Raw genomic sequence first — 22,962 nt, forward strand, 5'->3', positions numbered from 1 at the left:
CACAGCATCGATACACTGGCGTTGTTATCGCATGTAACCTGATTATCGAATAACGATATTTTTGGTATTCGAACCACATCTGATACTCGAACCAAACGAGGTACTTCCCCTGGCTGTGAAAAATACGTCAAGATATCGATATATCGCATCAGAATCCGCGAAAGCGGCAATTTGAGATATTTTAGTATCATTTTCAGAAAAAAATATCGATATATTGATATTTTGATATATTATCAACAACCTACACCCTACTGGACGTTAGAGCTGGGAAACTATCGATAGTGACACCATTCGATATTTTCGATGTTTTGAAAACGAAAATTCGATACTATCGATAGTATCGTTTTTTTACGATTCTTTTTGCAAATTAAAGTTATAGCAATTTCAAATAGAATTATAATACTATTCAATATGTTTTGACTAAGTAATTAACATAAATATTCTATCCAAGCAACTTTGCACAAATAAAATTGTATTACCATTGCTAAACATACGCTTAGACTCTGAAGACGTGGCGTAGACGCACCCTTTCTTTTGAGATTCAGTTAATATTTTTCACCACCAACTCCAATTTAAGTTAATTTAGAATACATTTTTATTATAAAAAAAAAAATATATATATACATATATATATATATTTGTTTGCATTTTTCTTACTAAATTTCAGCAACAAAGCAGAGATATAAAAATAGTCCCGTACTATCGATAGTGATAAAAAACTATCGATGGTGGCTCAAAAAAAGGAAAAAGTCGATACCTCGATAGTACCATCGATAGTTTCCCAGCTCTACTGGACGTTCGAAAAAGAAAAGGTTGTGATCTAGCGTAGTTTTGTATTGATTTCATTTGGATTTGGATTGGAAATTACCGCCGGAGCTGCGGTTTGGCGACGTTATCTGCGGCATTTCGTTGGCGTGGCGTGAGCGTGAGTACGCGAGATATTTGCAGGACGCTTTGCGGCTTCCGTGTGTTTGTTGTTGCACCGAATGCAACTTTTGTGGGTGTGTGTCGGAGAGTACGCGTTTGCAAGCGTCGGTGTGTGTGTGTGTGTGTGTGCGAAACTGCTCCTTTGTTTGCCCATAAAAAAAAAGCGGCGGCGTCGGCTATGCGCAGTTGTTGTTGCCTCCTCCTTACGCTGTACTTGTTGTAGTTGTCATTGTCACTGCCGCTGCTTCATCTTTTCTTGTTCTTCGTCGCTGCCGGCGCCAGGGTGTGTGCTGCAAAAAAAAACGTAAAAGGAAGCGCGGGGGGAATATTCAAGCAGGAAGCAGGAAAAGGCCCCCTTAAACCAATTCTAATTAATTGCACGCAACACTAGAATGTAAGACCCAATAATCGCTTGCAAGAAAAAAAAAAAACGTTAGCGGAAAATGTCAATAAATGCATACAAAAAGCTGCAACAAAAACCAACCACCAGGACCGTGTATGTGTGTGCGTACGTGTGTGTTTAGTGGGCAGTGGGTGAAATGGCAACAACAACAAAACGCGAAGGTGAAGAAAAACAAAAAGCTAGCCGGCTGCCGAAACGCATTGGTATTGGTATGGCCAGCCACCCCCAACCAAGCTAGAAACAGACAGAGAGAGAGAGAGAGCTCTCCCTTTACGGTGCTCTCCCACGCCGCACCGGGAACCGTTAGCTCTCCTGCAGGTTGCGCCATGCACTTGTCTCGCTCTCTCCCCATGACAGTTTGCAAAACTGTTCACTTTTCGTTTTTCTAAATCACTTGACCCCATTACCTGGTGGCTGGCCAATACCTGCTCGGCTGCTTCCTCTCCAGCATCTCCTTTTCCGCTCGTGGTCATTTGTTTTGCCGCTTTCTAACAAAAACAGTTGAACTGGCGCACGCGTCGTTGTTGTTGTTACGCCGCTCTCTCTCTCTCTCTCTCGCTATCTGCCTCCCAGCAAACTGCACTTGGGGAATAACTAACCATCCACATCCACTAACAGTGCAAGGAAGAGGAAGAGAGAAGGAGAGAGGAAAAAGTGGTTAGTGTATATTTTCTGCACCATTTGCGCTAATGTTAGTGCACTAGTGCCAGTTGCGTTGGTGTTTGTGTGAATTCTGCAGGATCGTTAACCCCTAGGTGTGGCGGTACATATTAACCCTTAGCGCCTTAGATGGGGGCGGGATCGCGCGTCACTGGATATGTATGTTTTTCCTTCGCCTTTCGCTTCCTTTGCTGCTATACAAACAAACAAACAAACATTGCATACACACATAGAGTCTGTCCCAGAGTTGCTCATCCGGCTTTTGTGACCACCAGTGGTTCCATCGCGCACCATTCTTGCCCAGCTTTCTCTTTTCAATCGGCGGCAAGTGCAACGGCAGCTGCACTAGCAGCAGGCCGCCGCTCTCCTTTCATTATTTATTTATTTCTAGCTTATTGTGCCCCTTATCGGATGAGGTGACTCAGTGGCACTGCCGCACACTGCCACTTGCCCAGTGATATCACACTGACCGTTGAGTGATATCACACTCGCACTCACACCGCTTCCCTCTCCCCCGCACTGATATCACACCAACTAACATTCGCTCTCTCACACGGATATGCTTGCCATTTTCCAGACGCAACCACACACACACACGCACGCACTGAACGAGAGAGCGACAGGCACTGGCCCACTGGAGACTGGACAATCCAATCCACAATCGACACTCCGCCAGAGAACACTCGACGTCCAGAGCAGCTTGGGAACTTTGAATTTAACCGGAATCATGGCGTGGCGCTTCAAGGCTTCCAAGTACAAAAATGCCGCACCCATTGTGCCCAAGGCGGAGGCCTGCGTCCGCGAGATCTGCGTGGGCAGCTATCAGACTTATGGCAACAATATCGCCGCCTCGGCCGCCTTTATGGCCTTTAACTGGGAGCATACCGGTAGCAGTGTGGCTGTCCTGCCGCTGGATGATTGCGGACGCAAGAGCAAGACAATGCCGCTGCTCCATGGCCATACGGACACAGTGACAGATCTCAAGTTTTCGCCGTTCCATGATGGTCTGCTGGCCACCGCTTCGCAGGATTGCCTGGTAAGGAATCAAAAATCAGGGAATATGGAATATATGGAATATAAAGTGGAATGTGGAGGATATTTCCAACTGGAATGTTGTTTTGGAAAGATTTAGCTTTCACTTGTGCTTAGTTTTTGCTTGTTTTTCATTCATTTTTCTTGAGTAAATCAACTTTAATTTAATTTTAAACTTGAGAAAGATTAGGAAAAACGTGAATTATGCGGAATTTCCTAGAATTTTTGCTCAAATTGGAAAATGTGCAGTGCAAACTTTCCCCAAGTCAAGTTTTTTTTATGTAACTGTTTTCACCTTTATTACTTTTCCGCTTCTAACTGCAGCTTTTACTTGAATTTTCCTGAATTAAACTTTTGCATTGACATTTTCCTGAATTGAACACTTTTCTTTAGGATTTCTTAGAATATTTCCATCATTTTCTTAAAATTCCTGCTAACTCCTTCCAGGTCAAGATCTGGCACATTCCCGAAAAGGGCCTGGAACAGTCGCTCTCCGATCCGGAGGCCGTCTTCTCACACAAGCAGCGACGCGTGGAAACCGTGGGCTTTCATCCCACGGCCGATGGCCTGATGTACTCCACAGCCGCCGGCTGTGTGGCCCTCTTCGATCTCAGCACCCAAAAGGAGATCTTCTGTGAGTTGTATACTCTCCGAGTCACCCCCCCACTCGTAAGTCTAACACAAATCTCTCTCTCTCCAGCAAACAATGAACATCCCGAGGTGATTCAATCCGCCAGCTGGCGCGAAGATGGCTCCGTTTTGGCCACCAGCTGCAAGGACAAATGCGTGCGTATCTTTGATCCCAGGGCCACCACCGGTTCGCCCATACAAATGACCGCTGAATCGCATCAGAGCATCAAGGATTCGCGTGTCGTCTGGCTGGGCAATCAGACGCGCATCCTAACCACCGGTTTCGATGCGGCCCGCCTGCGTCAGGTGATCATCCGTGATATACGCAACTTTGGGATACCGGAGAAAACCCTAGAATTGGACTGCTCCACGGGCGTACTGATGCCGCTATTCGATGCGGATACCAATATGTTATTCCTGGCCGGAAAGGGTGACACGACCATCAATTATCTGGAGGTTACAGACAAGGATCCGTACTTCATTGAGGGTCTGCGTCACACCGGCGAGCAAACAAAGGGCGCTTGTTTGGTGCCAAAGCGAGCACTCAAAGTGATGGAGGCGGAGGTGAATCGTGTGCTGCAGCTGACCTCCAATATGGTCATACCCATTATGTATCAAGTGCCACGAAAGGTGATTGGAAAATGGAGTGGAAAATGTGAAATCTTTAATATTAATCTGGTGGTTTTTCTATGTGTAGACATACCGTGATTTCCATGCCGACTTGTATCCAGAGACCATGGGCTATAAGACGGAACTGGTGGCCGGCGAGTGGCTGAATGGCAGCAATCAGGCAGTGCCCAAGATGAGCCTGGATCCTGCCAAGCGTGAACATGGCGATGAGCCAATTATTGTAAGTTTATGTGTTATATAAAGATTTAAAAAAGGAACCTTAGGGAATGGTATACAAAAGCCTTTTTCAAAAAGGGTTTAGGAGGAATCTTAGGAAAGTTTATATAATCTTTAATTTTAAGCTTAAAGAAGAAAGAACTCTCTTAGCTTAGGTCTCTTACCCCCCTCTAACCCACACATTTTCGGCCACCATTCAAGATCCATCGTGGAAATCTCAGTGACTTGGTTAAGAATCTGGAGAATCAACGCTCCAAGGGCTCCACAAAGCCAATGGCCAAGCGCAATGACAACGAGCACTTTGTGATGCTCAGTAAGGGCAACAATTTTGAGGAGAAGAACGGCAACGATAACAGCAATCAGAGCAATCAGAGCAATGGCAAGAAGGTTGCTCAATCCCAGCCCGATGGCGAGTGCAGTGAGCTCATACGCAAGTTTGAGGCCAAATATAAGGTGGATTCCGAGAAGGAGAAGGCTCAGTCACAGTCCCAATCCCAGGAGGATGATAAGGAATCGCCCACCGAGCATGAACATTCGACTGGCAGCAGCGAGGAGGTATCCTCATCGGCGGCCAGCGGCAGCCATTCGCCGCCCAAGCCCATGCCACGCACATCGCGCAATAATTCCCTGCCGGAGGCAGCCAGCGATTCCGCTGGGGAGAACAACAGCGGCAGCGGCAGTGGCAGTGGCACACCACGCCCCAGGCCACGCACCACGGCAGCAGGGTCCTATAAGGTGTCGTCTCTCTCTCTTTTGGATTTCTTTTTTGCTTAAAGTTTTCGTTTTTAGTAGGAAAATTTGAAGGTTTTCTTAGTTTTTGTTTATATATTTTGTGAATTTAAATCACGTTTTGTGGCCTTTGTTTATTTTTTTAGCTGCCTTAATTGGTTTCCCTTTGTTTCTTATGATTTTGTTGTTGGTTTTCCCCTTTTTCGCAGTACTTTTTCCGAGAAGTGTGTAGCTTTATTTCTATATTTATGGCAGCATTTGTTGTTTTATTGTTTTGTTTTTGATTGACATTTGATAGGCTCACCAGCTGGTTGCTATTACTCACCTTTTATTTACTGTATTTTGTTTATATTTTTCTTGGTTTTATTTACCATTTTTTTTTTCGGTAGAAAACTTTTATTTAGAGTCTAGGACACTTGATAACTAAACGCTATTTTATATTACCTGCTTCTTCATAGCCACGCCTGGGACCCAAGCCCTTCTCCAGCACCTCGGGGGATGTGTCATTCGACAAGGTCTTTGCCGTGCCTCTGGCCCCCGGCTCCCATGAGAATATATCCAGCGTGGGCCAGGACAATAGCAGTGGCGGTGGCCTGGAAATAATACCAACTGAGGGTGGTCCCAAACCGGATTTAATAGTGAATATTGAGATTAAGGCCAGGGCACCACCACCAGCAGCAGCCACAGGCAATGGCGTGCAGGTATCGCTGACCACTTCAGAGCGACGCAAGGTAAGAGGAACTGGCCACAACTAGAGACTACTACTGCTCCTGCTCTGTGATCTCTAACATTCTCTCGATGGAATCTATATACTCTCTCTCTTACATGCCTGTGCCGACCAAAAATTCAACTCTCCGACTCCCAAAACTAAACCTTTCGACACACCTGACACCACAAAACTAACCTTTCCAAATGCTGGGAACTGTTAACCACTTTAGTCCTCGGCCGACGATGATGAATCATCCGACAAGGTCTGCCTTTCAAAAATGTCTTTCCCCCCCCCAAAAAAAACTAATCTCTATACCAATCTCTCTTCCTGCCTGTTCCCTGTTGCTAATCCTTTTCCCTCGCAGATTTTCGAGCAAAACTCCGAATCTTCTGGCAATTCCACGGAGGGCGAGGAGCGGGTGGATGGCAACCTGCAGAGGGCCACCTCCACCAGAAGCAGCATTGCTGAGCGGCGTCGCCTGTACGAGAGCCGTTCCAAGAGCCAGGTGGACGAGAAGGCCCAGTCGCCAGTGCCATTGTGAGTGGAGGAGAGCTTAAAACCACCAAATGTGTCTTCCCTTTTAGGAACTTTTCTCTCTCTCTTTGCAGGCGTCGCGAACACTCCAAGGTGGAGCCCCTGAAGGTCAACAGTTTGCAGCCGCTCCAAGGCAACAATGCCATTGATCCCAAGCGCATCTCAGTGCCGGAGGGCAAGCTAATGGAGGAACATCGACGCGGCAATGGCTCTGCCTCGGCCTTGGGTCTCAAGAAATCCGCCACGGAGGCCACATTCACCAAGCGCACCTCCACGGTCTTTGGCAAGGTGTCCAAGTTTCGGCATTTGAAGGGCACACCCGGCCACAAGTCGACGCACATTGAGAATTTACGGAATTTGAGTCGCCAGATACCGGGCGAATGCAATGGTTTCCATGCCAACCAAGAGCGTGTGGCTGTCCCACTCTCTGGGCCCGGCGGTAAGATAGCCATCTTTGAGTTGAGCCGGCCAGGCAGGCTGATGGATGGGGTTATACCCTCGCTGGTGAATGGCAGCAACATCATGGACTTCCAGTGGGATCCCTTTGATGCCCAACGCCTGGCCGTGGCCTGTGACGATGGCATTGTGAAGCTCTGGCATATTGATGCTGGGGGTTTGAGTGAGCCAACCAATACGCCAGCTGGCGAGCTGACGGCCCACCTGGACAAGATCTATTTTATACGCTTCCATCCGTTGGCCGCCGATGTTTTGTTGACGGCCAGCTATGACATGACCATCAAGCTGTGGGACTTGGTCACGCTCAGCGAGAAGTGCTCGCTCTCGGGTCACACCGATCAGATCTTTGACTTTGCCTGGAGTCCCTGCGGTCGTCTGGGGGCCACCGTTTGCAAGGATGGCAAGATTAGGGTCTACAATCCACGCAAATCGGAAACGCCCATTAGAGAGGGCAATGGACCGGTGGGTTCGCGTGGAGCCCGCATCACCTGGGCTTTGGATGGACAGTATATTGTCTGCACGGGCTTTGACAAGTGAGTTGGGGTTTTGGGTTTGATTTCTAGGGGAGATTTTTACATTTCTGGTTGATTTTTGTTTAGAGTTTCGGAGCGTCAGATAAGCGTGTACAATGCCCAGAAGCTGGCTGCTCCTTTGAACACCGCCAGCCTGGATGTATCGCCCTCGATTTTAATACCCTTCTACGACGAAGATAGCTCTACCTTGTTTGTCACCGGCAAGGGTGACTCCACCATCTATTGCTATGAGATTACCGACGAGGAGCCATATATTTGCCCGCTGTCGCATCATCGCTGCACCTCGCTGCACCAGGGCCTCAGTTTCCTTACCAAGAACCATTGCGATGTGGCCAGCGTGGAGTTCTCCAAGGCCTATCGCCTGACCAACACCACCATTGAGCCGCTTAGCTTCACAGTGCCACGCATTAAGGTGAGTTCAGATATATATTTTAGTGTATTTTTAAGCTCTAACTTGAACTCCCAACAGAGCGAGCTCTTCCAAGACGATCTGTTCCCACCCACGCGCATCACCTGGAGCGCCACGCTGAGCGCCGAAGATTGGTTTGCCAGCAATGACAAGGCAGCGCCCAAGATTAGCCTCAAGCCGGAGGGCATGGAGACACGTGAGTGAATCCTTTTCTCTTTATTTTCTCCTCTTATTCTAACTATTTTTGTGTCTGTTTTTGTGTGCAGTCTCCTCTATACAGCAAGGCCCGGTGGCCGCCAAAAAGTCGGAACATCAGTTTGGTGGCCAAAAGTCGGATTACGAGATCAACAAGCAACAGGAGGTGAGTTTTGGGTCTAAAAAAAACTGCAAACTCTTAGGTTTTAATTGTTTAAAACCTTTTCTTTTTAGATACAAAAGTCTGTGAGCGCGCGCATGGAGTTTACCACCAAGCTGGAGCAGGATGACATGGAGGGCGTGGATGAGAACGAGTGGCAGGAGTAGCGTCAAGCGGGGGCAACCAGAGAGATCAGTTCACAATTTAGCGTATAAAAAAAGAAAGAAAAAGAAAAGAAAAGAATGATAAACCAGAAGCAATCCTAGACATGACAAGGGCAGCAGACGACATCAAGGACTCGAAAGCAAGCAAGCACACTCTCTAAGCACACACCAAAACACCCGGTACACAACCCAGATCAACTCTTAAACCTTCTCCCGGTGCTCCTCCTTCTGGTCCTTTTCCTCCTCCTTCTCCTCCTCCTCCTCCTCCTCCTCCCCCCCTTCAACTGCATTTGCTCAATAATTGCCAAACTAACAATCGTAAGCAAATCTTGTTTTTGTTTGAATATTTTACAAATATTTTACATTTACATTTTAACATTTAACATTTATTATTGTGTTTTCTATATATTTTTTTTATGTATTTTTTGTGTTGAAAAACGTGCTATTTAAGTAGTTAGTCGAAAATCTAGTTTAGCCCAACTTACGCTTAGTTTTTCCCCCTAAATTCTCTTTTCCAGTTTCGATTCGTGGCCATACATATATATATATATATATATATATATATATATATATTATGATATATATTTTAAATAATGTGCGAATGTGTGCGTGTGAGAGAGAGAGAGAGAGAAAAAGTGTATGTGTGTCTGCCTGTTGCCTTCTCTTTCATCTTCATTTTTCCAACACAAAACTCTTCTAGTCTTGAACATAGCTCGATCCCTGAAAAACCCAACCAAAAACCCCCATCATTCCCTTACCGAAAAAAGCAAAAACACGAACATAGACTGCGTAAAGACAATTGTTTTCGATAATGTTTAAATATAATAATAGGTAAATCAGTAAATCAAACATAAAAAGCCAAGAATCAAACAGGAAGGAAAGCAAAACTAAACTGATAAGAATTCCAAGAATACAACTATATATTCCAAAATGTATAACGAAAAGACTTGAACAGCGGATCCCCTGCTCTGCCAATCCCAAAAGCCCAAAGCCCTCATCTAAAACAAAGACAGAGAGAGGATACTATGTGTGTGTGTGTGATGAGGAAAGGATGCCACTCGAGTAGCGAGCACAATGATTACCAATTACCCGTAGCGTTTTTTGTACTTGCAATAGAATATATATGTACTTTTATACACGAGCCAGAATCTATATAGCATATATACTATATATATTTTGTATACCAAGGATGAGCCAGCTCTCCAACTGACTGACTGAGACACAATAGGCCGAAAGGAACTGCAAAAACGTAGAGGAAAACGGGAAAGACCACATAGGGGATGGCTGAAAATATTGATATATATATATATCGATTTAGAAAACAATCTTAAAAGTTGCCATATATTATATTTGATATATCGGACCTGAAAGAAAATTAACAAATTAAAAATAGCTGATATTTTTGTAATTAATATCAAGGTTTTTTAATATTTAAAAATTTTATTTATCGAAATTTACAATATTTTCGATATATAACAAAATCATATTCGATATTTTTTTTTAAATAAATATCAATGTTTTTCAATATTACAAAATTTCATTTATAAAAATTTATATTTCGATATATTATATCCAATATTTTTTTTTAGTAAAATAAATGTTTTCAATATTTAAAAAATTCCATTTATCAAAATTTACAATATTTTCGATATATATAAACATCATATCCGATACTTTTTGTAATATCAATGTTTTTTGATATTTAAAAATTCATTTTATGCAAATTTTAAATATTTTGGATATGCATAAATATCTTATCAATGTTTTTTTAGTATTTGAAAAATTCCATTTATCAAAATTTACAACATTTTCGACGCATCCCTAGACCAGACCAACCAACCAACCAACTCTCTCGGGTAACGGGCAATATATTGTGCTAAAAACATAATGGTTCTATTATACACGAATATACAATATATATACATATGTATATATATGTATATATGCATAGTTATAGGCATTATTCCAAACAATTCCAATTCCAAATGAAATCAAAGAGTCCAAGTTGCATTTAACTCCAGGGACAATGGAGAGGAACTGAACCGAACTGAACTGACGGAGAAACACGAGTTATAGTATTCGCTAAACATTCTGATCTGGAGATGATACTTATGCCTGAGATTAACCCGGCTAGGCCTAGGTTGGGGGTAGATCCAACACATATACATATATGTATATCCTCGAAAAGAACATACTCCAGAGCCCCCACACAGATATTAACTGTCATTCTGTATTTATTAGCCATATTCGATTACGATTTGTCGAACGTCTCTCTCTAATTTATATTTATATTTATATTTATATATATCTATAACAATAATACCAATATACGAAAAAAGCATACAAAACTTCAAGCGATATAAATTATGAGGATAAAGCAGTGATTTGGCTTATCGCTGACGATTCACAAGCGATGAGTGGAGGAGAGAAATGATCGATACTTTCGAGGAATCAGAGAGAAGGAGTGGGAGGAATCAGAAGCATACACATTATTTATACAATTTATTTTACAGTACAGGAGTATATGTATATCCGATAACCCCCAAATACCCCCGATACTCTAGCGCTAAGTTATAATTAACAATAATAATAATAATAATAATAATAATAATAATAATAATAATAATAATAATAATGAAGGCAAAAATATATTTATATACATAATTCAATAAAAAGAAAATGAAACGTAAATTATATATAAAAATCAGCAAGGAGTTGTTTATTTTTTCTTCTTTTGTTATTATTTTATTTGGGAGTCAATAATGGGAGTCAAGTAACAGGCGAACAGAATCAGCAGAAGGTGGATTTATGTTGGTGCAAATCATTATTTTCACTCAAATTACGATATTACTCAAACCTGCACGTCATCTACGGTCTTCGCTTTCTGATCTAGAGCCGAAATTCAAGACATTATTTTCAATATTTCAATTTCAAAATTTTCACTCATTTCACAGATCCATCTAGCTTGTTGTTGTTAAAATTATATTGTTGTAAAAATGTTGTTTTTATTGTTGCAGCTAAAATCAATCTTAAATATAGACAATTTAAGTAGAAATTCAACAATGTTGGGAGTCAAGTAACAGGAGAACAGAATCAGCAGAAGGAGGATTTACTTTAGTACAAACTAAAATTTTCACTCAAATTACGATATTGCTCAGAGCTTCATGTCATCTACGGTCTTCGATCTCCTGCTCTTTGCTCGCCGCCAGTAACGGCCTTCGGGGATTTGGAGAGCCGAAATGAGTGCACAGCATTGTTTTAACTCAAATTCAACATTTCTCACTCATTGCACAGATCAGCTCGCTGATTCTTTGAGAGCAACGACTAAATTAACTCAAAGACCCAATGAAAAAGAACAACTGTTGTTGCTTATTGTGGTTCTCTAAATCACCACAGACCGTAGCTGACGAACAAAGAGCAGAAGAGCGAAGATCGTATCTGAGAAATATCGTAATTTGAGTGAAAATATTCGCTTGCTGTCAAGTAAATCCTCTTTCTGCTGATTTTATTTCTGTTCGCCTGTTAACTTGACTCCCAGAAATGTATGAATTTCTACTGAATATGTCTAGACTTAAGCTTTATTTTTGCTACAACAATAAAAACAATATTTTTACAACAATATAATTTTAACAACAACAAGCTAGATGATCTGTGAAATGAGTGAAAATTTTGATATTGAAAATAATGGTTTGCACTCATTTCGGCTCTCCAAGTCCCCGAAGATCGTAGAGCAATATCGTAATTTGAGTGAAAAATCCACCTGGTGCTTGAAATCGAGAAGTCTATATGGAGTCTGTATGGAGAATGCCAAGATTGGAGGTTTTATTACTATAAATTTACAACAACAATAGTTTATACAACACCAACAACGCTTTTTTTTAATTCTCCGTTTGGAATAATACCTTTCCTTTAAGTTTTTATTGATTCAATTGCAAAAACCCTGTCAGATCCTGACACCTGCATATCTACCTTTGCCACAAGGCTCCCTTTTGGGTTTAGTTACTAGGACAACGCCTGTGTCCGTAATGCCGTTCTGCCTCGGCGGTTCATCGAACAAACAAACAGCAAAAACGAGCCAGAAGTTAAGCACTTTCCAACGGAGGAAGAGGTGCCCCAGTGGTGGTCATGAAGTTTCTGCTAAAGAAATGCCTGCGCAAGAAGGCGCCGGAGATGAAGCCCGGGGCCATCCTGGATGCGGTCATCTCGCAATCCTCGGCCTCCGCCTGCAAGTGTTTGCTCTACAAGCTGGCGGATTACAAGAGGGGTGAGTGGGTTACAAGGGGTAAGGAGTGGGGCCATCAGTTGACCTGGATAAATATTCAAGGATGGATTTGTGTGAAAGGGGGGGAGGGGTTTCCCCAGCTCCAAGGATTAATAATAGATAAGGCTATATAAATCCCACTTCAACCAGGTGGCGACCTCATCGATGCCATCAACTCCGGCGGCCTGATTGCCGTGGAGCAGCTTATCCGCGAGCAGTTCGGCGTCTTCATGTACAACGACGGCAAGGGGCAGGTTATCAATCGGGCAGAGTTCCTGCGCTGGAAATACCGTGACCACACCGAGGTCACCATACCCATTGAGGCATCGCTGTCGATACACGATCCCCTGGGCAAGTGGGAGGACCACAAGGCCTGCTGGCAGATGCAATATCGCGGAGCTCTTGGCGAGAGTCTGCTGCATGTGCTCATCATTTGCGACTCCAAGGTGCATACCAAGCTGGCCCGTGTCCTGCTTCGCGTTTTCCCCAACCTGGCCCTGGATGTGATGGAGGGCGAGGAGTATTTGGGGGCCAGTGCCTTGCATTTGTCGATTGCCTATAGCAACAATGAGCTGGTGGCGGATCTCATAGAGGCCGGGGCGGATATCAATCAGCGGGCCATCGGTAGCTTCTTTCTGCCGAGGGATCAGCAGCGTGCTCATCCGGCCAAGAGCACCGATTACGAGGGCCTGGCCTATATGGGTGAGTATCCGCTGGCCTGGGCCGCCTGCTGTGCCAACGAGAGTGTTTATAATTTGCTGGTGGACTGCGGTGCCGATCCCGATGCCCAGGATTCCTTTGGCAATATGATTCTGCACATGGTGGTGGTCTGCGACAAGCTGGACATGTTTGGCTATGCTCTGCGTCATCCCAAGACACCGGCCAAGAATGGCATAGTTAACCAGACGGGTCTCACTCCGCTGACCCTGGCCTGCAAGCTGGGCCGTGCCGAGGTCTTTCGCGAGATGTTGGAGCTGTCCGCCAGGGAGTTCTGGCGGTATAGTAACATCACCTGCTCGGGTTATCCGCTGAATGCCTTGGATACCCTGCTCCCAGATGGCAGGACCAGTGAGTGATCAATTACTGGACCTCCAAAAGGGTTTCCCCATTTGATTATCCTTGTTTTTACAGACTGGAACTCGGCTCTCTTTATAATCCTGAATGGCACCAAGCCCGAGCATTTGGACATGCTGGATGGCGGCATCATTCAACGTTTGCTGGAGGAGAAGTGGAAGACCTTTGCCCAGAATCAGTTTCTGAAGCGTCTGCTTATCCTGTCCACGCATCTCCTGTGCCTGTCGGTCTCGGTTTATCTCCGGCCTGCCCACGATGGCGAGGGCGAGGGAGATGACTCTGAGGGCGATGATCTGGCAGCGGGTGGAACTGCTGCGGCTTTACAAGCGGTGGCAGAGGGAAATGGTGGTAATGGTAATGGCGAAGATGATGACTACAATGCCCAGACTGTGGCCCGATATTGTGCGGAACTGGCCACCATTGCTGGGGTCCTGAGCTATGTGGTCTTTCAGCAGGGCGATGAGATCAAGAACCAGGGATTATCGGCCTTTCTCAAGCAGCTGGTGAGGATTAGGGGCGAATCTGAAAAGATTTTTAAAAACCTTTCTTGGCTAGAAATGTCCTGGAATTTATAGTTTCTCTTTCTCCCATGCTCTCCCTCTCTAGTCCCATGCCCCCGCCAAGGCCATTTTCCTGTTCTCCAACCTGCTGATCCTGGCCTGCATACCCTTTCGTCTGATTGGCGACACTGATACCGAGGAGGCTATCCTGATCTTTGCTGTGCCTGGATCCTGGTTTCTGCTCATGTTTTTTGCAGGGTAAGTTGTAACTAGGAAAGGATAAACAAGGATTTAACAAGAATCCTTTCCCCTACCCTTCCCCTTCTAGAGCCATTCGTCTCACTGGACCCTTTGTGACCATGATTTACTCCATGATAACCGGCGACATGTTCACCTTTGGCATCATCTACTGCATCGTTTTGTGCGGCTTCTCGCAGGCCTTTTACTTTCTGTACAAGGGACATCCCCAGGTGCAGTCCACCATGTTTAATACCTACACCAGCACCTGGATGGCCCTCTTCCAGACCACCCTGGGTGACTATAATGTGGGTGTCAGGTCAGGGGAATCATAAAATTCAAGTTTCTAAGGAAGGAATCCCTTTTCTATTCCCTGCAGTATCCCGATCTCAACCAGACCACCTACCCGAATCTCTCCAAGACCGTGTTCGTCATCTTCATGATCTTTGTGCCCATCCTGCTGCTAAACATGTTGATTGCCATGATGGGCAACACCTATGTGACGGTCATTGAGCAGTCGGAGAAGGAGTGGATGAAGCAGTGGGCCAAGATAGTGGTCACCTTGGAGCGAGCTGTGCCGCAGGCGGATGCCAAGGGTTACCTGGAGGCCTACTCCATACCGCTGGGGCCGGCGGATGATACGGGTTTCGAGGTGCGCGGTGTGATGGTCATCAAGAGCAAGAGCAAGACCAGGGCCAAGCAGCGCAAGGGAGCAGTGTCCAATTGGAAGGTGACCACTGGTACACTAGGAAAAACTATGATATATAATTAATATTTATTTATTCCAGCGCGTGGGTCGCGTCACCCTGACGGCTCTCAAGAAACGCGGCATGACCGGCGAGGAGATGCGCCGCCTCATGTGGGGCCGTGCCTCCATATCCAGCCCCGTCAAGGTGGCCAAACAGAAGCTGAAGGATCCCTACAACATGCATCCCGAATCGGATTTTACCAATGCCATGGACATGCTTACCTTTGCCAATAATCCAGCCTCCTCCAATGGCGTTGTCCTTCGTACAGCAGCAGCACCACCGCCGCCGGCGGCTGCTGCCCCGCCAGCTCCAGATCCCTTTCGGGAGCTCATCATGATGTCGGATCAGCGGCCGGAAGCCCATGATCCGCATTACTTTGCTGGCCTCCAGCAGCTGGCCAACAAGGCCTTCGATTTGGTGGAGCAAACCATGAAGACCACCACCACCACCACCACCACCACCAAGAAGGTGGCAACGGTGGATCCTTTGCCTGTGGCCGCAGCTGTAGCTCCTCTAGCCGCTCCTGCTGGAGACCTGCCCTTGGCCATGCATTTGCCCATTTCAAATCTGAGCAACTTGTTCCAGGATCCCAAGGAGATTGTGGATCCCAAGAAGCTGGAGGAGTTCATGGCCATGCTGGCCGAGGTGGAGACCGAGGAGAGCGACAGCGGTGGTCCCATTTTGGGCAAACTATCGCTGGCCAAGAGGACGCACAATGCCTTGTCCAAGGCGGATATAAGGCGGGAGCAGCAGCAGCCGGGCTTTGAAGCCATGTCCTCCTCGGTATGGGCACCACCTGGGGCCTTGGCGGTGGAGACAACGGTGGGGTGAGAGTCTCCCAAATCTTGGTCCTCTTTCTTAAGATTTTCTGTTTTCTAGGGCTTCCATTTCGATGAGGCTGTTTCGGAGGAGGTCTTGACCATTGAACAGGAGGCCGAGGTGGAGACCGAGGATGGCAATGGTGGTGGCGAGGAACCCTGCTCTTCTAGTGAGGATCTGCCCACCTCGGAGGAAGTGCATGCCACCATGAAGCAGTTCCATTTGCGCAAATGCCAGCCGGCTCAGGATGAGGCCGCTAGCCGGGCCAAGAGTGCGCGTATACGTCGCAGGAACAAGTGAGTTTTAGAGTCCTTAAAAATAAGGATTAAAACCTGAATTCTGGGGTTTTTTCCTGCTTCCCATCAGAGTTTCCCCGGAACAAGGTGAACAACAAAGCTCTCCCCCCGATCCTTTGGAGCCCTGGAGCACTCGCGAGCTGCAGGACATCAACAAGATCCTGGCCAGAAAGTAGATGCTATCTTAGGAGCTTCTGGCACATAGTCCTTCTTGTGGATTGGCTTTATAATTGTTATCAGAGGCTTACGTCTAGTTGGAAATACAAATACAAATACAATAATAAACGGATGACTTCCTGGACTTCCAGGACTCTCTCTCTCTCTCTAAATCTCTAGATTTTTGTTTAAAAAGTGTGAAGGATAAGGTGGGTGTTTTGGGGGCTTTCTTTCGGCAATAAATTACAGCTTTCTTGAGATATCTTTTCTACACTTACTTGGCTACATATATACCTAAAAATATATACCCTTCAGTTCCAAGATTACTCAAGGATTCCGGCTGGATTCCTGCAGGATTAACTTATGAAATTCCCAAGGAATTTTGAACGTTGCTTGTATGAAAATTTCTGAAGGATTCGTGGGGGGATTCCTTAAGGAATCCTGGCGGAACTGAAGTGTAAATTCTTTGCCCCGATATACACTGCTACAAACTACTTTAAATTATTAACTAAGAAATATTTTATACATGTTGCTGGTGGTGCGCCTCCCGATGCTTCGATATGTTGTCCTGACTTCATCGGAAACCGCCGCGTTCCCCAGACAAACTGCTTATCGTTTGCGCCTGCTGTTGCTGCGCTTGCTGCTGTTGTTGCGTTGCCGCCTGGCTTGAGTTGATGAAAATAGGCGTGGCTGTGGCATTGACATGCTGTTGCTGCTGCTGCTGCTGTTGATGCTGAACCTGCACCTGGACTTGCTGCTGCTGCTGCTGAGCGGTGGCTCCTCCCAGCTGCAATATCTGCTGAGCCGTCAGCAGCTGGGTGGGTATAATCACCTGCTGTTGCTGCTGCTGTTGTTGCTGTTGCTGCTGCTGCTGTTGCATCTGCAGGCGCAGCAAATGCAAGTGATTGGCATTGATGGCAATCTAAGGAAAGAAATCGAACAATAAGTTTCATTTTCGATAGAATATTTCTCTTTTTAAACCCACCGGAACATTGGTCAGCTCGCCTGAGGGCGTCACCACCTGCTGGATAAGCTGTATCTGCTGCTGTTGCGCTTGCTGCTGCTGCTGCTGCTGGGCGAGATTCTGGAGCAGGGCCGCCTGCTGTTGTTGCTGCTGCTGCTGCTGCTGTGGCGCGGGTGTGGCTGTCAGCTGGCCATTGGGACCGGCGGTGAGGATCAACTGCTGGGTGGGCTGCTGCTGCTGCTGGGCGGTGACTATATTCAGGCCCAGACTGTTGGCCAGATGATTCTGGGCAGCCTGAGGCTGCTGCTGCTGTTGCTGCACCAACTGGGCCGCCTGCTGGCCGGGCAGGGCTATAAAATACTGCAGCTGCTGGCCACCAGGATGGCCAGCCTGCTGAATAATCTGCACCTGCTGGGGATGATGATGGTGCTGCTGCTGCTGCTGTTGTTGCTGCTGCTGCAGTTGAGCGGAGAATATGTCCGGATTCACAGGACTGAAGCTAAGCACCTCGCCGGCACTGGTGGTGGTGGTGCCAGGAACAGCGTCCAGCTTGGCGGCTGCAGGTACATTGGCTACAAAGTTGCCCGTGGCATTCGAGCTGCCTGCGTTTGAGGCCACCGATGATCCAGAATTGGCTACAGATCCGGTCATGGTGCTGCCGCCATCCTTGCCCTGCTTCTGCCCAGCCGCCGCCGCCGCTGAGGAGGACCCTGACGCCGCCGACGACGATGACGAGGGTTTGATCTCCTCGCGCGGCACAATGTCAATGAGAAAATCAAACTGATCGTAATTGGCAATCGCCTGGGCAATATCCGAACGCTGCAGCGTGCGCCGGCGACTCTCCTCCGTGTGCACCCAGGCGTGCATGGTTAGCTCCTGGATGAAGTACTCGCAGGCCTTGGCAAACAGCAGCGGAGCCTCGCCGGCTATCATCTTGGCATTCTCGTCCAGCTTCATGATCTTCTTGATGCGCGCCAAAGGCAGCACCTGATGCTTGGCATCCACCTGGCCAATGCCATGGACTTCGCTCACAATGTTGGGCCAGAAATTGTCAATTGTGGGCGGCGGTTTTCGCGCCACCTGAGCCCGACTCGCCTTCGTCGTCGTTGTTGTCTTCTCCTTGGGCATGGTGGTGCTGCCGCCGGGATTGACAATGGTGCAGGAGGCATTATTCGAGGTGACCAGAGTGGCTTGCATGGGCAAGGTGAGGGTGGCAGTGCCGCCGCCTCCGGCTCCCGTCAGCTGCAGGGTTTGCTGGTGCTGTTGCTGTTGCTGCTGCTGATGTTGGTTGTTGGGTGCCGTCGTGGTGGTGGTCACCACCACTGCATTGGGCGTTCTTCGCTGCACTGTCCCTGCCGTTGATGCTTGGTTTTTGCCAGCGGCGTAGGCCTGGGCAACGGCCGAGCTTAGTTCCACCTTGATTGGGGTCACGGTGATGGTGTTGTCAAACATGGAGGTGCCACTGCTGATGAAAACCAAATAAGAGACATTACACACAAAAAAAAATCTCGGCTGTACCGCCTCTGTGTGAGGTGGGAGGGAGGGGGTGGGTAGGAATGGCAGGGAGAGGGTGTGTGTTGGTACACACGCGAAACTAACCTGTTTGGCGCCTTGTTCGTCCCGCCATTGTTGGTGGCGTACATGACCCGGCTGGCGCAGGGTCTGGGCTTCGAGTTGGCAGCAACGTTTGGACTCTGGCAGCCGGCTCGAGACCACAATATTTGTTTCAATTTGACGCCTAAATTCGCGAAATGCGTAAGTAGAACTGCATAGAGATGCTAGAGTCTCGATAACACTGTCGATAGTTTTTCGTTTATGTGTGGAAACTAAGGGATTTTCCCTTGAACGGCTGCTGGTCATACTTGAAAGTGTAAATTGTGGAGAAATTGAATAAGTTTCACAAACAAAATGATTAAATTTTAAACAACTTAAAATGAACTAAAACGTAAGGTTTCGATGTAAAGATGTGTCACTTTCCAAAATGTTTTAATGAAAAAAGGTGTATAACTTTGCTAAAGATCTAAAACGTAAACATTAATCGATAAGCCTACCGATAAGCTGACGCTCATCTGGCCACACTGGCCGTTATCAGGCCCCAATACGAATTCCACGAAACCGACGACAACAACGATGAAGGATCTCTTCTGGCACCTGGTGGGCATCAGCACCGGCCTGAAGATCCTCCTCATTCCCGCCTAGTAAGTGGCTGCTCCAGCTGCTCTCCTCCAACTCACACTCACACCCCTCCCGCCTTGCAGCCATTCCACAGACTTCGAGGTGCACCGCAACTGGCTGGCCATCACCCATAGCCTGCCACTAAACCGCTGGTATGTGGAGGCCACCAGTGAGTGGACACTGGACTATCCGCCGCTCTTTGCCTACTTCGAGTGGCTGCTGTCGCAGGTGGCCCGCTATGTGGATCCCCGGATGCTGGAGGTATCCAACCTGGGCTACGAGTCCAAGGCAACGGTTTACTTCCAGCGACTCTCGGTGATTGTCACGGATCTGGTCTACGTTTTGGGAGTGCGCAGCTGCCTGGGTGCCTTGGGGCTAGCACGGGATTCGCAGCAGCACTTTGCCGGCGCCATGCTGCTGCTGCTCAACGTGGGACTGATCTTTGTGGATCACATACACTTCCAGTACAATGGCTTTCTGTTTGGCATCCTGCTGCTGAGCATTGGCTATCTCATCCGGCAGCGTTTCCTGTGGAGCGCCTTTGCCTTTGCCGTGCTCCTAAATTTCAAGCACATCTTCCTGTACATGGCCCCGGCCTTTGGTGTCTATCTGCTGCGTTTCTATTGCCTGGAGCAGGCCAGCGTGGCAGGTATGGCTTCAGCCATGATCAAACTTTTGGCTGTGGGACTCTCACCGTTTGCAGTGGCCTTTGGTCCATTTGTGAAGCAACTGCCGGAGGTCTTGGCCAGGTTATTTCCCTTTAAGCGAGGACTGACGCACGCTTACTGGGCTCCAAATTTCTGGGCTCTTTACAATGCAGCCGACAAGGTGGCGGCCAGCTTAATGAGAGTGCCAGGAGGTGCCACCTCTTCGGGTCTGGTGCAGGAGGTCAAGCATTCAGTGTTGCCAACTATAACCCCACCGATGACCTTCATCCTGACGCTAGTCTTCATGCTGCCCATCTTGGTGAAGCTGTTTAGGAGCTCCAAAAAGTGAGTCCATTTTGAAGCTACAAGTTTTTACTTTGATTTTATATCAAGTTTATTTCAACAGACAAAGTCCTTTGGTGTTTTTACGCTCTGTTATCCTGTGCAGCTGCTCTTCTTTTGTCTTTGGCTGGCATGTCCATGAAAAGGCCATACTCCTGGTCTTGATACCACTCTGGTAAGTGCTCTTCCTGGGCTTTACATTGCTCTAAAATTCAGAGATTCCTTTTTTTTGCAGCCTGCTCACCCTGGTCAACCGCGAGGATGCCAGATACTCGTATATCCTGGCCATTGCCGGCTACTTTTCGCTTTTCCCGCTGCTCTTTGACCCGGATCTGTTTATACCCCGCTACTCGCTGTACATGTCCTATGTGGCCATGCTCTATGGCCAGCTGTATCGCATCTTTCCCGGCTTCCGCGGCTTCCATGTGTGGGAGTGGCTTTACATGCTGGGATTCTTGGTTATACCACTGTATGAGCATTTATTGTCCTTTGTTTTGGGTTTGGACAAGCGTCTGCCCTTTCTGCCGCTCCTGTTAACCTCGGTGTATGCGGGTTTGGGTGTCTTGTACTTTTTTGGAGGCTATTACCTGTATGCCTTGGGCTTAAATGGGGGTAACAAGGCGGCGGGAGGCACTGCCTCGGTGAAGAGAAAACGAAAAACCAAATAAAGGAAGAGAGAGAAAAGAGAATGAGTAGCAAGAGAGGAGGAGGAGGAACAGGAGGTGCAAGGCGCCTGGCGCAACAGCCTGCCAGGCGCCGGACAATGGTTAAAATTCCGCTTAAGCGGGAAATCTCTACCTGAGCTGAGGCATACCTGTTGCTCTGAGCAGATTATGGCTTCAAAAAGCAGGCCTTAGGTACCCGGCACCAGCTGGGCTATATGAGTGGGCCACATTCGTGGAAATTCCGCGGAAAACACCTCGACTGAATGAATATATTTATTGGTATATCAAGATCCCAGTGCGGCTCAGTTGAGGCTAGTTGCTACGCGGAAGAACAAGTCAGGAGAACATGGCCAGCTACGGCTACAGGAGGCATCCCCAGCAGCAGCAGCTACCCATCAAGTAAGCTAGGCTTCCTCCTTGATCCAGTTTGCACCTTCAATGGGTTTCCATTTGCAGTCAGCCGGAGGTGAGCTGCTTTCATCGCGGCTCTTACATAGAGCTCTCCAGTGGATCTCTGCGTCGTGTGGAGGACATACGCACCGAGGACTTTATACAGTCGGCTTTGCGCAGCCAGATCTTTGATCTGCGCGAGGCCACAGTGGTGCGTATCGATCGTGGTGGTCAGGGAGTGACCATTACCTTTAGCTATGACACCCAGCATGACAAGGTAAGCTACTCCTACTTTCAGGATGTTAGTAAACCCCATCTCTCTTATGCAGGTGCTCATGGAGGTGCAGCCGGGGCATCCCCTCTTTGTATATGGCCAGGGCTGGGCCTCCTGCAATCCCCAGTTGTCGCTGCAGCTGTACGAGCTCAAGTGTCAGCAGCTGCAGGTGGGCGACATTTGTCTGTCGTTGGTCCAAAGGGAGGAGTTAGCTCCGCCGCCTTTGCCGGTGCCGTTGCCAGTGCCACCATGTCCAAGGGCTGAGCCTCCACGTCAGCCAGTGCAGTATAATCCGCCGGCGGGTGCTTTGCCGCCACCGTTTGAGCATCCGTATCAGGTCTATGCCCAAATGGCCAACTTTGTGGCTGCCTACACGCAGCACATGATGAATAAGCTACAGGATTAGCAGGATCAACTGAAGGGAGGATAATAATTAATCAAAATAAAATATAAAAAAATAAGAAATCATAATTATAGTAAAAAAAAAACATAAATAAAGCGAATCATGAATATCTTCATTGATATTCTTAGGAGTTTGTCTTTAAAAGTAGTTTAAGAACTTTGTAAATTGCTTCCTTTTTTTATTTATTTTGTTTAATAAAAATTAAAAATGGTGCAAGGGATAATAAAATTTTTGTGTATTTTTAAAAATTTAAATTTCAATTTAAAAAAATATTCTTATCAGTAAATTGTTTTTTTGTTTTTGGTAAAATACATTTTAAAAATAGTGCCAGTAAACAATACTTTTTTTTTTGTATTTTTTAATAATTATAAAATTTTAAAATATTTAAACATTAGTTTTCGCGACAAAAAAATAAATAAATTCAATATTTAACTTTAAATCACAAAAATATTCCATGTAAATTACAGCCTCTTTTTTTCTGTTCAAATAAATTAAAAAAAGAAAAAATTAAAATTTTTGTGTATTTTTTTTAGTAATTATAAAATTTAAAAATAAATTCCTGCAAATTTCCGTTGCAAGGACCGATAGCCCTTACATTATCGATAACAAACAGCCAAGTGGCG

At 46.5% G+C, this 22,962-nt stretch overlaps 5 protein-coding genes across 8 annotated transcripts; 4 read left to right on the forward strand and 1 right to left on the reverse strand.

The window, feature by feature from the left end:
• Nucleotides 1-768: 768 nt before the first annotated feature.
• pod1 (coronin pod1) lies at nucleotides 769-8,770 on the forward strand. 3 transcript variants are annotated; one of them, XM_017175051.3, is made up of 14 exons: nucleotides 769-925; nucleotides 2,568-3,026; nucleotides 3,470-3,656; nucleotides 3,723-4,282; nucleotides 4,350-4,502; nucleotides 4,700-5,233; nucleotides 5,686-5,958; nucleotides 6,166-6,198; nucleotides 6,301-6,473; nucleotides 6,545-7,459; nucleotides 7,526-7,871; nucleotides 7,929-8,064; nucleotides 8,135-8,229; nucleotides 8,298-8,770. In XM_017175051.3, exons 2-14 carry the CDS (start codon nucleotides 2,718-2,720, stop codon nucleotides 8,388-8,390), a joined length of 3,807 nt encoding a protein of 1,268 aa, XP_017030540.1. In that variant the 5' UTR covers nucleotides 769-925; nucleotides 2,568-2,717; the 3' UTR covers nucleotides 8,391-8,770. The 3 variants fall into 3 exon arrangements, with proteins under 3 accessions (XP_017030540.1, XP_070143993.1, XP_070143994.1); XM_070287892.1 differs by lacking the exon at nucleotides 4,700-5,233 and having other exon boundaries at nucleotides 770-925; XM_070287893.1 differs by lacking the exons at nucleotides 4,700-5,233; nucleotides 6,166-6,198 and having other exon boundaries at nucleotides 770-925.
• Nucleotides 8,771-12,507: 3,737 nt separating this feature from the next.
• Nucleotides 12,508-16,533, forward strand: iav (transient receptor potential cation channel subfamily V iav). The gene is made up of 9 exons (XM_017175096.3): nucleotides 12,508-12,651; nucleotides 12,799-13,716; nucleotides 13,780-14,225; nucleotides 14,329-14,480; nucleotides 14,551-14,767; nucleotides 14,839-15,189; nucleotides 15,248-16,030; nucleotides 16,088-16,323; nucleotides 16,394-16,533. Exons 1-9 carry the CDS (start codon nucleotides 12,513-12,515, stop codon nucleotides 16,497-16,499), a joined length of 3,348 nt encoding a protein of 1,115 aa, XP_017030585.1. The 5' UTR covers nucleotides 12,508-12,512; the 3' UTR covers nucleotides 16,500-16,533.
• Nf-YC (nuclear factor Y-box C) lies at nucleotides 16,508-19,383 on the reverse strand. 2 transcript variants are annotated; one of them, XM_017175098.3, is made up of 3 exons: nucleotides 19,043-19,383; nucleotides 17,465-18,905; nucleotides 16,508-17,401 (listed from the first exon to the last, which is right to left on the reverse strand). In XM_017175098.3, the coding sequence occupies exons 1-3, from the start codon at nucleotides 19,084-19,086 to the stop codon at nucleotides 17,054-17,056; spliced, it is 1,833 nt and encodes a 610-aa protein (XP_017030587.1). In that variant the 5' UTR covers nucleotides 19,087-19,383; the 3' UTR covers nucleotides 16,508-17,053. The 2 variants fall into 2 exon arrangements, with proteins under 2 accessions (XP_017030587.1, XP_017030586.1); XM_017175097.3 differs by having other exon boundaries at nucleotides 17,465-18,908; nucleotides 19,043-19,378.
• A 97-nt stretch (nucleotides 19,384-19,480) lies between these two features.
• Nucleotides 19,481-21,296, forward strand: xit (ALG6/ALG8 family glucosyltransferase xit). The gene is made up of 4 exons (XM_017175126.3): nucleotides 19,481-19,641; nucleotides 19,702-20,610; nucleotides 20,672-20,782; nucleotides 20,843-21,296. The coding sequence occupies exons 1-4, from the start codon at nucleotides 19,574-19,576 to the stop codon at nucleotides 21,273-21,275; spliced, it is 1,521 nt and encodes a 506-aa protein (XP_017030615.1). The 5' UTR covers nucleotides 19,481-19,573; the 3' UTR covers nucleotides 21,276-21,296.
• Nucleotides 21,297-21,497: 201 nt separating this feature from the next.
• Nucleotides 21,498-22,504, forward strand: Atx-1 (Ataxin 1). Its single transcript, XM_017175128.3, has 3 exons — nucleotides 21,498-21,671; nucleotides 21,729-21,939; nucleotides 21,992-22,504. Exons 1-3 carry the CDS (start codon nucleotides 21,619-21,621, stop codon nucleotides 22,340-22,342), a joined length of 615 nt encoding a protein of 204 aa, XP_017030617.1. The 5' UTR covers nucleotides 21,498-21,618; the 3' UTR covers nucleotides 22,343-22,504.
• The last annotated feature ends 458 nt before the right edge of the window (nucleotides 22,505-22,962 follow it).

This window comes from Drosophila kikkawai, chromosome X (genome assembly GCF_030179895.1).
Source record: "Drosophila kikkawai strain 14028-0561.14 chromosome X, DkikHiC1v2, whole genome shotgun sequence".
NCBI classification, from domain to species: Eukaryota; Metazoa; Arthropoda; class Insecta; order Diptera; family Drosophilidae; genus Drosophila; species Drosophila kikkawai.

Coding starts and splice junctions, on each gene's coding strand:
- pod1 (XM_017175051.3), top strand. CDS start 2,718: ATGGCGTGGCGCTTCAAGGCTTCCAAGTACAAAAATGCCGCACCCATT. Junction 6,474..6,544: donor GCCCAGTCGCCAGTGCCATT/GTGAGTGGAGGA, acceptor CTCTCTTTGCAG/GCGTCGCGAACACTCCAAGG. Junction 8,065..8,134: donor GCCGGAGGGCATGGAGACAC/GTGAGTGAATCC, acceptor TTTTGTGTGCAG/TCTCCTCTATACAGCAAGGC.
- iav (XM_017175096.3), top strand. CDS start 12,513: ATGAAGTTTCTGCTAAAGAAATGCCTGCGCAAGAAGGCGCCGGAGATG. Junction 12,652..12,798: donor GCTGGCGGATTACAAGAGGG/GTGAGTGGGTTA, acceptor CACTTCAACCAG/GTGGCGACCTCATCGATGCC. Junction 16,031..16,087: donor CCTTGGCGGTGGAGACAACG/GTGGGGTGAGAG, acceptor TCTGTTTTCTAG/GGCTTCCATTTCGATGAGGC.
- Nf-YC (XM_017175097.3), bottom strand. CDS start 19,086: ATGTACGCCACCAACAATGGCGGGACGAACAAGGCGCCAAACAG. Junction 18,909..19,042: donor ACGAACAAGGCGCCAAACAG/GTTAGTTTCGCG, acceptor GGTTTTCATCAG/CAGTGGCACCTCCATGTTTG. Junction 17,402..17,464: donor GCGAGCTGACCAATGTTCCG/GTGGGTTTAAAA, acceptor TTCTTTCCTTAG/ATTGCCATCAATGCCAATCA.
- xit (XM_017175126.3), top strand. CDS start 19,574: ATGAAGGATCTCTTCTGGCACCTGGTGGGCATCAGCACCGGCCTGAAG. Junction 19,642..19,701: donor ATCCTCCTCATTCCCGCCTA/GTAAGTGGCTGC, acceptor CCCGCCTTGCAG/CCATTCCACAGACTTCGAGG. Junction 20,783..20,842: donor CTGGTCTTGATACCACTCTG/GTAAGTGCTCTT, acceptor TTTTTTTTGCAG/CCTGCTCACCCTGGTCAACC.
- Atx-1 (XM_017175128.3), top strand. CDS start 21,619: ATGGCCAGCTACGGCTACAGGAGGCATCCCCAGCAGCAGCAGCTACCC. Junction 21,672..21,728: donor CAGCAGCAGCTACCCATCAA/GTAAGCTAGGCT, acceptor TTCCATTTGCAG/TCAGCCGGAGGTGAGCTGCT. Junction 21,940..21,991: donor ATGACACCCAGCATGACAAG/GTAAGCTACTCC, acceptor TCTCTTATGCAG/GTGCTCATGGAGGTGCAGCC.